The 12,544-nt window shown below is 37.9% G+C and overlaps 2 protein-coding genes across 2 annotated transcripts; both read right to left on the bottom strand.

Annotated features, from left to right (window-relative positions):
* LOC125131717 (olfactory receptor 6C2-like) lies at positions 1-935 on the bottom strand. The gene is given in 2 exon segments (XM_047788486.1): positions 1-602; positions 605-935. Coding segments are annotated over 2 exon segments (933 nt in total).
* An 8,580-nt stretch (positions 936-9,515) lies between these two features.
* Positions 9,516-10,454, bottom strand: LOC125131715 (olfactory receptor 6C2-like). The gene has a single exon (XM_047788485.1). It carries the CDS (start codon positions 10,452-10,454, stop codon positions 9,516-9,518), a length of 939 nt encoding a protein of 312 aa, XP_047644441.1.
* Positions 10,455-12,544: the final 2,090 nt, after the last annotated feature.

Raw genomic sequence — 12,544 nt, 5'->3', positions numbered from 1 at the left:
TTACTTTTTGAAGAAGAACGTAATCCTTTTGATCAAGTCATTCAAGGCTTTCTTCACTTGCTCGTTTCTCAGGGTATAAATAAAAGGGTTCAACGTGGGTGAAATAGAAGAAATGAGCAGGGAAACTCCCTTATTAAGAGCCACCTCTTTCCTGGCTGAAGGTTTGATGTAGATGAATATACAGCTGCCGTAAGTGATGGAAACCACAATCATGTGGGAAGAACAGGTCGAAAAGGCTTTTGTCCTTTGCTGAGAGGAAGAGAATCTTAGAATTGTCATGATGATATAAATGTAGGACAGAACTACACACACAAGGGTCAAGATGAATGTCAGCACAGCACACACTAAAATCATTCTCTCTATGAACCGTGTGTCTGAGCATGATATCTTTAGCAGAGGAGTGGCATCACAGAAAAAATGGTCGATGACGTTAGAGTCACAGAATTCCAGATTGAGGCCCAGGCTTAGTGGGGGGATTATGATGCACAAACCAGCCATCCAACAGCTGATGATTAACCTATTGCAGACTCTGTTGTTCATGATGGTTACATAGTGCAAGGGTTTGCAGATGGCTACATAGCGGTCAAAGGACATGATGGCAGAAGAAAAAATTCCGTTATCCCAAAAAGGTAAGTAAAAAATATTTGAGCAGCACAAGCTGCATAAGTAATGATTTTGTCACCCATTGCTATGTTGTACAAAAATCTGGGAATACAAGCCGTTGTGAATGAGATTTCCAAGAAAGAGAAATTTTGGAGAAAAAAGTACATGGCTGTCCTAAGGCGGCAATCTATGAAGGTGAGGGAGATAATGGTCAGATTCCCAGCTGCACTCAACATGTAGGTAAAGAAAAGGAAGATGAAAATCAGAACTTTCATTCGTGGGTCATCAGTCAGTCCCAGAAGGATGAATGTTGTTATTGTGTGGTTTCTCATCATGGATTCTCGCTTTCTGCCCAATCTGCAGGAAGAATTCAGAGATACTTGAAAAGAGTGCATGAAGCCAAAATGAGGACTCAGCAATGGCTAGAAATGCCCCCCCCCAAAAAAAAAACAAAAAAACAAACAAAAAAAAACTGGCTTGACTGTCTTGAAGTGAACATCTTGTTTATGAGTAGTATTTTTATTGCGGATACAAGTAGTAACTGTATTCTAATCCTTGCCTTGGTCTCTGATCATATGGTTTTATTTTTGTTCACAATGCTTATGGCTTAGCATTTCTAGCCATGAGTTATATAAGCTAGTGGTCGAATACCTTGTAATTCTGAGAGAATTTTCTAAAAATTTTTCCTCAGCTTGCTCCAATTAATTACAGACATCGCCTTCAATTATTTTCGGCCTTCATTCAGTGCCTCCCGATGTCACTGAACAAATAGGAAATTCCCCTCACAGAATGGAAATTATTTTATGTCATTATACATTTTATTGTCTTCCTTCAAAATATACTCTTCCTACTGACATGTAGCAGGCTCAACTTTCACACACACAAATTGTGTCCTCAGTAAAGCTTCAGGGTTTGCAGATACTACTATGGGAAGGAAATGGCTTTGGTTTTTCTTTGCTTGAGGACTTTTGAAAGCTTCCCTCAAATTAAGGGCAACCCAGGGTACAACCATAGGCAAGTGAATCTGGGATGTTGTGAAAAGCACTCCGCAGCTCAACTTCTTCTCCTTGTCCTAGTCATGGGCACTTAGGGCATCACTGTGACCCTGAACTCAGCCTTTCACACTGCAGTGCGTTTTCAGGGTTCTAGAAGTAAATATTTTTTTCTCAAAATTAATGAGGTTCATCCATGAGACTCAGTTTCTCCTCAATATTACACATCAAGGATGTTAAACTTAGGATGCAATGCATTCATTTCTGTTTATTTAGACTTCCTCAAGAACCAGAATTTGTAGTGAAGGGAGAGAGGCCAAATGAGATGATAAATCATGAGTCTGTATGACCTTGTTTTACATGGGAGTGATGACCTCATTTGTGTGTATGTGTCCATGTGTATTTGTATTTTTTGTTTTTGTTAAGTTGTGAGTGAAAATAAGGTAGGCATTTACTGTCTTGATATTTCTCAAACTATACTATACTAACTAATGCTTTTTTTTTTTTTTGTCTTTGGTCCTTTAAGAGCTGCACCCATGGCATACGGAGGTTCCCAGGGTAGGGGTCTAATCAGAGCTGTTGCTGCTGCTGACCTACACCAGACCCACAGCAATGCCAGATCCTTAACCCACTAAGCAAGGCCAGGGATCGAACCTGCAACCTCATGGTTCCTAGTCGGATTCATTTCCGCTGTGCCACAATGGGAACTCCAGCTAATGCTTTAAAATCAACCTGCCCCATTGTTTTTATCTATTCAAATTAATTATTTTTTAAAATGACATCTAACATAATTTTTAGTTCCTTACCATATGTTGCAATTTACACTAAAAGCTTTGAGTTGGTAAAGATGGATATTATGCATCTTTTAGCATAGGAATTTATGGCTGTTTCTTACAAAGGACAATGAAAATAAAGCCTTCAGTGTACTTACTTTTTTGCCAGTCAGTCATAACTTCAAGTAGTTGTTTAGCAACATTACTTAAAGATAACCTTTATTTGTTGTGTCTTTCTGATCTCTATTGCTCATAATCTCACTCTGTATTCATGTTCCATTTGGAATGTGTAATTCTATTATTCATCACCAAATAGTATAAAATTTTCCTCATAAGAGTGGCTCTTACAAGTCAAAGAAATACTTTGTCTTGCTGAAAATAAAAACAGCTCTGAGACTGAGAATTACCAAGAATTCTCTCAGATTTTGGAGATCTTGATATCCTGACTTCCTTGGCAGAGAGAAGTTGATACATTAATAAGATTGATTTTTTTTTTTTTAGCACACTTACAACTTAATGAATCAACAGAAGGGTGCTCAGAGACCCAGGTTCAATAAAATCACTATGGCATCTTTGTGTCATAATGTTCGCCAAAAGCCTAAAACATGCAGTTCTGAGGAGTAGGAGCCGCAAGGGAAAGCAGAAGGAACAGCTTAGGGACTGGAGCACAGACAATAAGAATGAGATAAGGTGCAATTCTAAATAATTTTTATTTATATTTGTATCATCCAAATCACTCTGAGGATCAAAGAGCCCAGCTTTTCTCTTGCATTTACTTTTTATGTGAATAAATAAAACTATTCCAAGAATTAATCAGATAAAATCTATATGATATCATAATCTAGAGATAACTAATATACTTTGGAAAAATATTTTCAGATTATAAATCAGCAACTTTATCAAAAGATATTATATTTAATATTTAAAAATATAAACAATAATCATAACGACTAATTTGCTTAATAAATTATAAAGATAAATATAAATCTTTTTTAGGGACCCATTTAACATCTCAAATTTAATTAAATTTAGTTCCATTATATTTTGTCACTATAATAGTGGATTAAAACAAAAAAGTTCAGTGTATAGATAATTTTATATTTTTGCAATTATTAAATGAATATATGTATATAATATATATTTAATACAATAAATTGATATTACATGTAATTTTTTGAGGATTCCATGTTTATAATTTTTTGAAGAGTCTGTATTATTTTAGTGAGAATATTTTTGTATTCTAGCTGGATTACAGAAGAGAAATTCCTACTTAAGAAATACATACAAACCAGGAGTTCCCATTGTGGCTTATCAGGTTATGAACCTATAATACTGTTTGTGAGGATGCTGGTTTGATCCCTGGCCTTGCTCAGTGGATTAAAGGTCCAGTGTTGCCACAAGCTGCAGCATAGGTCCCAGATGCAGCTCAGATCTTGCATTGCTGTGGCTGTGGCACAGGCCTGCAGCTGCACGTCCAATTCGACCCCAAGCCTGGGAATTTCTTATGCTGCAGGTCTGGCCCTAAAAAAAACAAACAAAAACACACAAACCAAATTGTTAACTGAGAAATGAAATATAATACCTGAATTAAATTTACTGAATGACTTTAATAGCATTATAAATAATGTCAAAAGGCTTTTTAGTTATTATAAAAAAGTATATTGAAGACAGAAGTAGATTAAAAACCTACAGGATGATATTATGTGATCTAACATGTTAGATCAATTGGAGTTAAGAATTATACATGGCAGGGGCTGGGCAGGAAAGACAGAAAAGTATTGGAAGAAATAAAAATATATGAAAAAGGGAATTCTTGTTGTGGCTCAGTGGGTCAAGAACCTGACTAGGATCCATGAGGATGTGGGTTCAATCCTTGGTCTTGCTCAGTGTTAAGGATCTGGCATTGCCACGAGCCATGGTGTAGGTCACAGATATGGCTCGGATACAGCCTTGCTTGTGGCTGTGTCATAGCCTAGCAGCTGCAGCCCTGATTCAATCCTAGGCTGGGAACTTCTTTATGATACAGGTGTGGCCCTAAAAAAATAAAAATGTATGAAAATGTACAAAATTGATGATAAACAAAACAGGTCAATAATCACCAAGAGGGATAAAAACAAAGGAAATGACACCAATGACCATAATAATCCTTATCATAATTTGAGTTAAATTCCTCAAACAGAGAAAAATATATACCATCTCTTGGATTGGAAGAATCCATATTGTCAAAATGACTATACTGCCCAAGGCAATCTACAGATTCAATGCAATCCCTATCAAGTTTCCCAAGACATTCTTCACAGAACTAGAACAGAATATTTTAAAATCTGTATGGAAACACAAGAGACCCCAAATAGCCAAAGCAGTATCAAAAAAGAAAAATGAAAATGGAGGAATCAAACTTCCTAACTTTAGACAATACTATAAAGCTGTGGTCATCAAAACAAAATGGTACTGGCACAAAACCAGAAATATATTCCAATGGAACAGGAGAGAAAGCCAAATATAAACCCTAGTACCTATGGTCAACTAATCTATGGCAAAGGAGGCAGAACATAAAATGGAAGAAGGATACCCACTTCAATAAATGGTGCTGAGAAAACTGGAAACCTACATGTAAAAGAATGAAAGTAGAACACTATCTCACACCATATACGAAAATAAACTCAAATGGATTAAAGACCTAAATATAAGGCCAGACAGTATACAATTCCTAGAGGAAAACATAGCCAGAATGCTCTTTGACATAAATCACAGGAATATCTTGTTTGATCCATCTCCTAGAATAATAACAATTAAGACACAAATAAAGCAAGTGGGACCTAATCAAGCTCAAAAGCTTTTGCACAGCAAAGGAAACCATTAAAAAAAAAAAAATGAAGGACAACCCACAGAAGGGGAGAAAATCTTTGCCAAAACAATACAACAGACGAGGACCTAATCTCTAAAATATACAAACAACCCATCCAACTCATCAACAAAAAAACGAACAATCCAATGGAAAAGTGGGCAGAGCACCTAAACAGACATTTCTCCAAAGAATACATATGGATGACCAATAGGAATATGAAAAAATGCTCAATATCACTAATTATTAGAGAAATGAAAACCAAAACTACAATGAGGTACCACCTCACATCAGTCAGAATGCCCATCATTAAGTCCACAGATAACAAATGCTGGAGAAGGTGTGGAGAAAAAATACTCTCCTCCAATGTTGGTGGGAATGTAAATTGGTACAACCATTATGTAAAACACTATGGAGATACTTCAGGAAACTAAATATAGAGCTAACGTATGATCCAGCAATTCCACTGCTGGGCATATACCCAGATAAAACTTTCATTAAAAAGTGTACATGGGGAGTTCCCATCGTGGCACAATGGTTAACGAATCTGACTAGGAACCATGAGGTTGCAGGTTCGGCCCCTGCCCCTGCTCAGTGGGTTAACGATCCGGCATTGCCGTGAGCTGTGGTGTAGGTTGCAGACGTGGCTCGGATCCCGCGTTGCTGTGGCTCTGGCGTAGGCCGGTGGCTACAGCTCCAATTCAACCCCTAGCCTGGGAACCTCCATATGCCGCGGGAGCGGCCCAAGAAATAGCAACAACAACAACAACAACAAAAAAAAGACCAAAAAAAAAAAAGTACATGTACCCCTGTGTTCATAGGAGCTCTATTCACAATAGTCAAATCATGGAAACAACCTAAATGTCCTTTCACAGATGAATGGATTAAGAAGATGTGACACATGTATCCAGTGGAATATTACTCACCCATAAAAAGACAAACTAATGCAATTTGCAACAACATGGATGGATCTAGAGACTCTCAAACTAAATGAAGTAAGCCAGGAAGAATAAGGCAAATACCATATGATATCACTTGTTTGTGGAATCTAAAATATGAAACAGATGATCCTATCTAAAAACAAACAAACAAACAGCAGAAAAGATCATGGTCAAGAAGAGCAGACTCGGGGTTCCCAAGGGGGGAAGTGGAGGGAGTGGGATGGATGGGCATTTTGGGGGTATTTTGGATGCAAACCGTTATATTTGGAATGGATGGGGAATGGGATCCTACTGTACAGCACAGGGAAATGTATGTGATTGGGTCACTTTTTGGTACAACAGAACTTGATGAAACATTGTAAATCAATAATAATAATAAAAATATTCCTCAGACAAGTGACATGAAAATCTCAATAAAGCAGGTCTAGGGACAGATAATCTCAGATTCCTCATTAAAAATGATTCAAGCTAGAAGATAGGGAGAAAAATATCTTTAAAGCTGAGCTACACTGAAAAGGGACCAGGCTGTAAATTAATACAATTCTCATTAGATGTTGTGCTGCTGGGAGAACACTGGCATGATATTGTCCAATTTAAGGATTAATAATAACAGTAATGTCTGCTAAGCACCAGAAACTTTTCAGCGCTCTTTATGTGCATGATCTCATGTCTTCACAGCTCTATATATGCTGCAGCTACCATTGTTTTCACTTTGCAGACCAAGAAATCAAATTCCTATAGTTGCACAACTCGCTTAATGTCCTGCAACCAGTAATTGGTAAGGTTAGGATTAAAATCAAGGCACCCTGATTCTAGTGGTTATGGTTATTTTTCATAATTGTATGATTGTATTTCAATTACTGTATATGTAAAGTGATGAATGAAAATCCTGTTGGGTACACAGAGCAAAACAGGAGCAGAGGTGAGGAGATAGTTTGACCTTCCTTTGTCTTCCCTGAAAGCAGGAGGAGCAATTCAGTTTATAGGAGTAGAGTGAATGACTCTGATAAAATTCCACCTGACTTCATATATCCTCTATGACTAGGTTCTGTTTTTCTTTTTCTTCACAACCACAGGAGAAGTTATCTGTTGCTATGTGATCTCATAAAGTCTCAAAAGTATTGTTTGGAAGGATAATTTTGTGTACTTTTTTTTGGCCACACCCATGTCACGTGGAAGCTCTCAGGCCTGGGGCTGAACTAGCACCACAGTTGCAACCAGTGCCACAGCTGTGGCAATGCCAGATCTTTAACCCACTGTGCCACATAGGAACTTTCAATGTCTACTTTTTAATAGGATTAAAGAGGCAATAAACTCAGAAAGTATCCATACTGTTATATTTTGCCATAACCAGAATAAATAAATACAGACTTAGTATGGACAGACTTTATGCAAAAGGATTATTGCAATGGGGGTGGAGGGTTTGGGAAAATGGGAAGAAAGTGCGCTTTGGGAAGAGGCCAGGGAAAGATTTCCCAAGGTGTTGACATTATGATGTGAGCCACAGGCGAAGTCCCCAAGGCATTGCCACTATGCTGAGATCCAAAGGATGAATGGGATTTATCTAAAGGACAAGCTAAAGAAGGAAAAGAACAATATTTCAGGAATGAACAAGAATCTAGAAATAAAATATTAGAGAGACAAATGTATTCCACATGCCCAGACACAGAGGACTAGGGAGAGAAATATAGAAAGATTTTGATAATGAGTATGAAGAGTTTCATACTCTCAAGAGTTTTCCTTGAGAACTGATACAGAACAGAGGTTCAGACTTTTTTTGTTCTTTCTCACTTTATGCTACTGATCTGATCAGTATGAACCTGAGTTTTCCATACACTTTTCCAGTTGAGTTTACTGGAATTTGTTCTTGTATTTGTGCAAAACCTAGCTGCTTTCTCTCTCTCTCTCTCTCTCTCTCTCTCTGTCTGTTTCAGTGTTTAGCCTGCTTCTTCCTAAGAGATTTTTTTTTAATTTTCCTATCTATTATAAACTCCCATTGAAGATTTATCTCCAGCTCTGTAATGTTAGTCTTCCTCTTTGATGATACAATATACTTCTTTTTGCGTGGAGTACATTTTCTGATTTTTAGAAAGTATTTAAAAAATTTTTAAATTGAAATGCTATGTTGTATTAGTTTCAGGTGTACAACAAAGTGATTCAGTCACATATATATAATATATATAATAAAATGTATATATCCTTTTCACATTCTTTTCCATTATAGTTTATTACAAGATATTGAATATAGTATCCTGTTATATAGAGGATCTAGTTGTTTCCCTATTTTACATATAGGAATTGATATCTGCTAATCCCTTTTTATTGAGGTGTAATTGAAATAAAGAATTATATCAGTTTCTGGTATGATGATTTGACACTTGTATATATTGTGAAATGATTACCACAATAAGTATTGTTAACATCGGTCAGCTTATCTAGATATAGAACTTTCCTTTATGTGATGAGAATTTTCAAGATTTTAGAAAGTTTTTTTTGGTACTAACATCTGGAGAATGATCCTGCCGGGTATGTGGATGCCAGCATCTCTGTCGTCACCATCGTCATCATCATCTTTCACGTACTTGCACAGTTGAGCTGTTTGCTGAATAGGTGACACCGGTTTCAAAGTGTAATTTCTCTTGGCCTCCTGGACAATCTCTTTTAATGGCAGATGGTACCATAGCCCATTTGTTTTGCAAGGAGGGGAAAAAATAAACCAGTTAGTATCTGTTTTAGCTCCAAGAACAAAAATGTTTTTAGACACTTTGTCTGACTATCGTGATGATTTCAAAGATACGAAATCATTTAAAAACCTAAGGCCCTTTAATCTAGTCTTTCCCAAAGTGTTTATGGTGCAGAATTAGCATTTAACTACTTTCAATTTATTGCATACTCATATTTTTGTAAATACAGTACAGATGAATTACTTTAAAAAGAATCAAAAAAGGCATAAGTTTAAAGTTCAATTTTTTTTTATTGCTTCGTTCACCAAATATTAACTTTGTCACATTGCTCTTACAGTATATAATGCTTACTTTCTCTTCCTCTATTTATTGTTCATCAAAAATAGTTTGCTGATCTTCTTTGTTCCTGTGCTAAAGACCATACCAAACTGGGAGTTCCCATTATGGCACAGTGGTCAACAAATCTGACTAGGAACCATGAGGTTGCTGATGTAGGTCGCAGACGTGGCTCAGATCCCATGCTACGCTCTGGTGTAGGCCAGTGGCTTCAGCTCCAATTCGACCCCTAGCCTGGGATTCTCCATATGCCACAGGAGCGGCCCTAGAAAAGGCAAAAAGACAAAAAAAGTTCATACCAAGCTGTCATAATAATTTGGATCCACAATTTCAGTATTTTCCTATTTCTTTGAGAAAAATGCCATTCTTTTGACTGAATAACTGAATGCCTGCTTCACTTGCTTGTTCCTCAGGGTATTTATAAAGGGGTTTAGCATTGGGGCAATGGAAGTGGTGAGCACTGACACATCCTTATTAATGTCCACTTCTTCCTTTGCTGAGGGCTTAATGTAAATGAAGATGCAGCTTCCATAGGTGATGGATACAACAAGCATGTGGGACGAACAGGTGGAAAAAGCCTTTTCCCTTTGCTGGGCGGAGAGGAATCTTAGGATTGTCTTGATGATGTATACATAGGAAAGAACCACACACACAAGGGTCATGATGAAGGTCATCACGGCGCAGGCTATAACCATCTGGTCTATGAACCATGTGTCTGAACAAGAGATCTTGAGGGTAGGTGATGCATCGCAGAGAAAATGATCAATGACGTTAGAGTCACAGAACTCCAGATTTAAGCCTAGGCTAAGTAGAGGGATTATGAACAAGCCTCCAGCCCAACAGGAGAGGACAAACCTTCTGCAGACTCGGCTGTTCATGATGGTCACATAATGCAGGGGTTTGCAGATGGCCACATAGCGGTCATAGGACATGATGGCCAAGAGAAAAAATTCTGTTGATCCAAAAAAGATGAAAAAGAATAGCTGACTAGTACAGGCATTATAAGTAATGGTCTTGTCTCCAGTAGACATGCTATAAAGGAATCTGGGAATACAGACTGTAGTGAATGAGATCTCTAAGAAGGAGAAATTTTGGAGGAAAAAGTACATGGCAGATTTAAGCTGAGAATTCACTAGGGTGAGGGAGATGATCGTCAGATTGCCAGTCACACTCAGCATGTAGGTGACAAGCAGGAAGATAAATAGGAGAGCTTGAAGTTGTGGGTCATCAGTCAGTCCCAGCAGAATGAATGTCGTGAGTCTTGTATGGTTTCTCATCATGGGCTGCGGACTTCAGCCCAATCTGTTTAGAAAATTGAGATCGATACTGAAAAAAGTGGTACCAAAATCATGTTGTCAATGGATACTAGCAAAAAACTTCACTGAATGCAGTTCTCATAGATTTTCATCTTGGACTTAACAGTGAACCATCAATAGGTAGCTGTCCTCAGCTGGAAGTGTATTCCACGGTTGGCTGAGGGATGTTTTCTCAAAATTGTTTTTACTGCACTAGGGATCTTTTTTTTTTTTTTCCCCCTAGCTGCATCCAGGACATATGGAGTTCCCTGGTCTGGGGTCAACTCTGAGCTGCAACTATGACCTAAGCTACAGCTATGGCAATGCCAGATTCTTAATCCACGGCACCACAGTGGGTACTTCCTAGAGACCTTATTTTTATAGCTCTCCCCCTTTCTCCATTTTTTTTTCCAATTGCTTTTGACATTGTGAATGCCTTTGTTTTTAAATCCAACTTTAGTCACAAGAGCAGAAGAGATTGTTGACAAAGTGGTGATTTCACTGGTAGTCTGATATCCTTTTTCTTCCAATAATTCTTTGGTAATCACCAGTTGAATTAAAACAATTACAACTGTTCATTGCTTGGAGTTCTTACTATTTATTTAATGCACTTACAGAACTTAATCATCTTGTCTCTATGGGTCTTTGTAATAGAAGTTGGTAAAATTTGACACTGCTATGTGTAAAAAAAAATTTTTTTTTTTGGTCTTTTTAGGGCCGAAGCCCTGGCATAGGGAACTTCCCAGGCTAGGGGTTGAATGGGGGCTGAAGCTGCTGGACAATAACCACAGCCACAGCAACGCAGGATCTGAGCTCCATCTATGACCCACACCTCAGCTCACAGCAGCGCCAGAACCTTAACCCACTGAATGAGGCCAGGGATCAAACCTGTGTCCTCACAGATGCTAGTCCTGTTCATTATGGCTGAGCCACAATGGGAACTCATAAGAGAATTTTTAACAAAAAAGAAAAGAGATTCTTACAGACACCACCTTTCTGATCTTCTCTGCTAACAATCTATAAATTTCCAAGATGAACCCAATCTCTACTCTTGTTCATTCTGCAGTAAAGCAGTGTCTTGATGCACTAATATAAGTAATATACCACCTGGGAAGGTGGTAAAAATTCAAAGGCCCAGGCTTTATCCCACTTTAATGAGCTTTGGCATCTGAATTCTTTATCTCTCTAGGTGATTCAGAAACATCAAAATTTGAGAACCACTTTCTTTGGCCATTAATCTATACATACCGTATAATGTAACTGCTATTACTTCCTATTACATTTACAATGTGATAAAGCTGAAATCCTGCCAATTGTCTTAATATCTAGGTGACAGGTTCAAATTCTCTTTAAAATAACAAATCCATTCTGCAAGGGCTCTGTCGCTTTTAACTCACTGCTTTGTTTCTTCTCATTCACCAAGATTTCCCATAAAATATAAGAGCTTAATAAGTCTCTGCCAGTTCTAATGTGGATTCTGCAGGCATGTTTTAGTGAGACTGCTTTTAAGGAGGTCATCTCTAATGGCCTTCTGTCTAAATACAATATACTCCTTTTGTTGGGTTGAACTGTGTGTACTTACTGTTTTTACATATTTAAAGGACAGATCAACCTAATGCTTGACCTTTCTGTTGGGCTGCATCTTTAATTTACTTCCTTCTTTTCGTCTTCCTTACAATTGTGTACTATTTGTTAAGTATAAAAATATGTTTAAAAACTACCAATACTATCCACCATGGATGGTGGCAATAATGCTACTGTTGCAGGAAGGGGGACCCCTTCAAGGCCCCTAGAATGGGCTCTTGCCTAACCCTCAGACATGAGTAATCCAAGGAGAAAGGGGTGCTGACAAAGCCAGAGACTGTATTGGGCAGGGGCGCCTGGGCAGAGAGCACCAGGGTAAGGAAACCCAGAACTGCCCTGCCCTGTGGCTCACAATCCCCTATAGCAGTTTTTAGTCAGGAAGTATTTTTATTAGTAAATATAACAAAGGAGAGTACATAAAAATGGCTGGAGCTTAAATAATATGTATTGAAGAAACAAGAATAGATCACCCCAGAAGCCCTTGGGGGGGT

Source organism: Phacochoerus africanus, chromosome 7 (assembly GCF_016906955.1).
Source record: "Phacochoerus africanus isolate WHEZ1 chromosome 7, ROS_Pafr_v1, whole genome shotgun sequence".
NCBI classification, from domain to species: Eukaryota; Metazoa; Chordata; class Mammalia; order Artiodactyla; family Suidae; genus Phacochoerus; species Phacochoerus africanus.
Note: the sequence above shows the minus strand (reverse complement) of the source record. Positions and strands in the feature narration are given on the sequence as shown.

Excerpts from the sequence above, each read along its gene's own strand:
- LOC125131715 (XM_047788485.1), bottom strand. The coding sequence starts at position 10,454 with ATGATGAGAAACCATACAAGACTCACGACATTCATTCTGCTGGGACTG.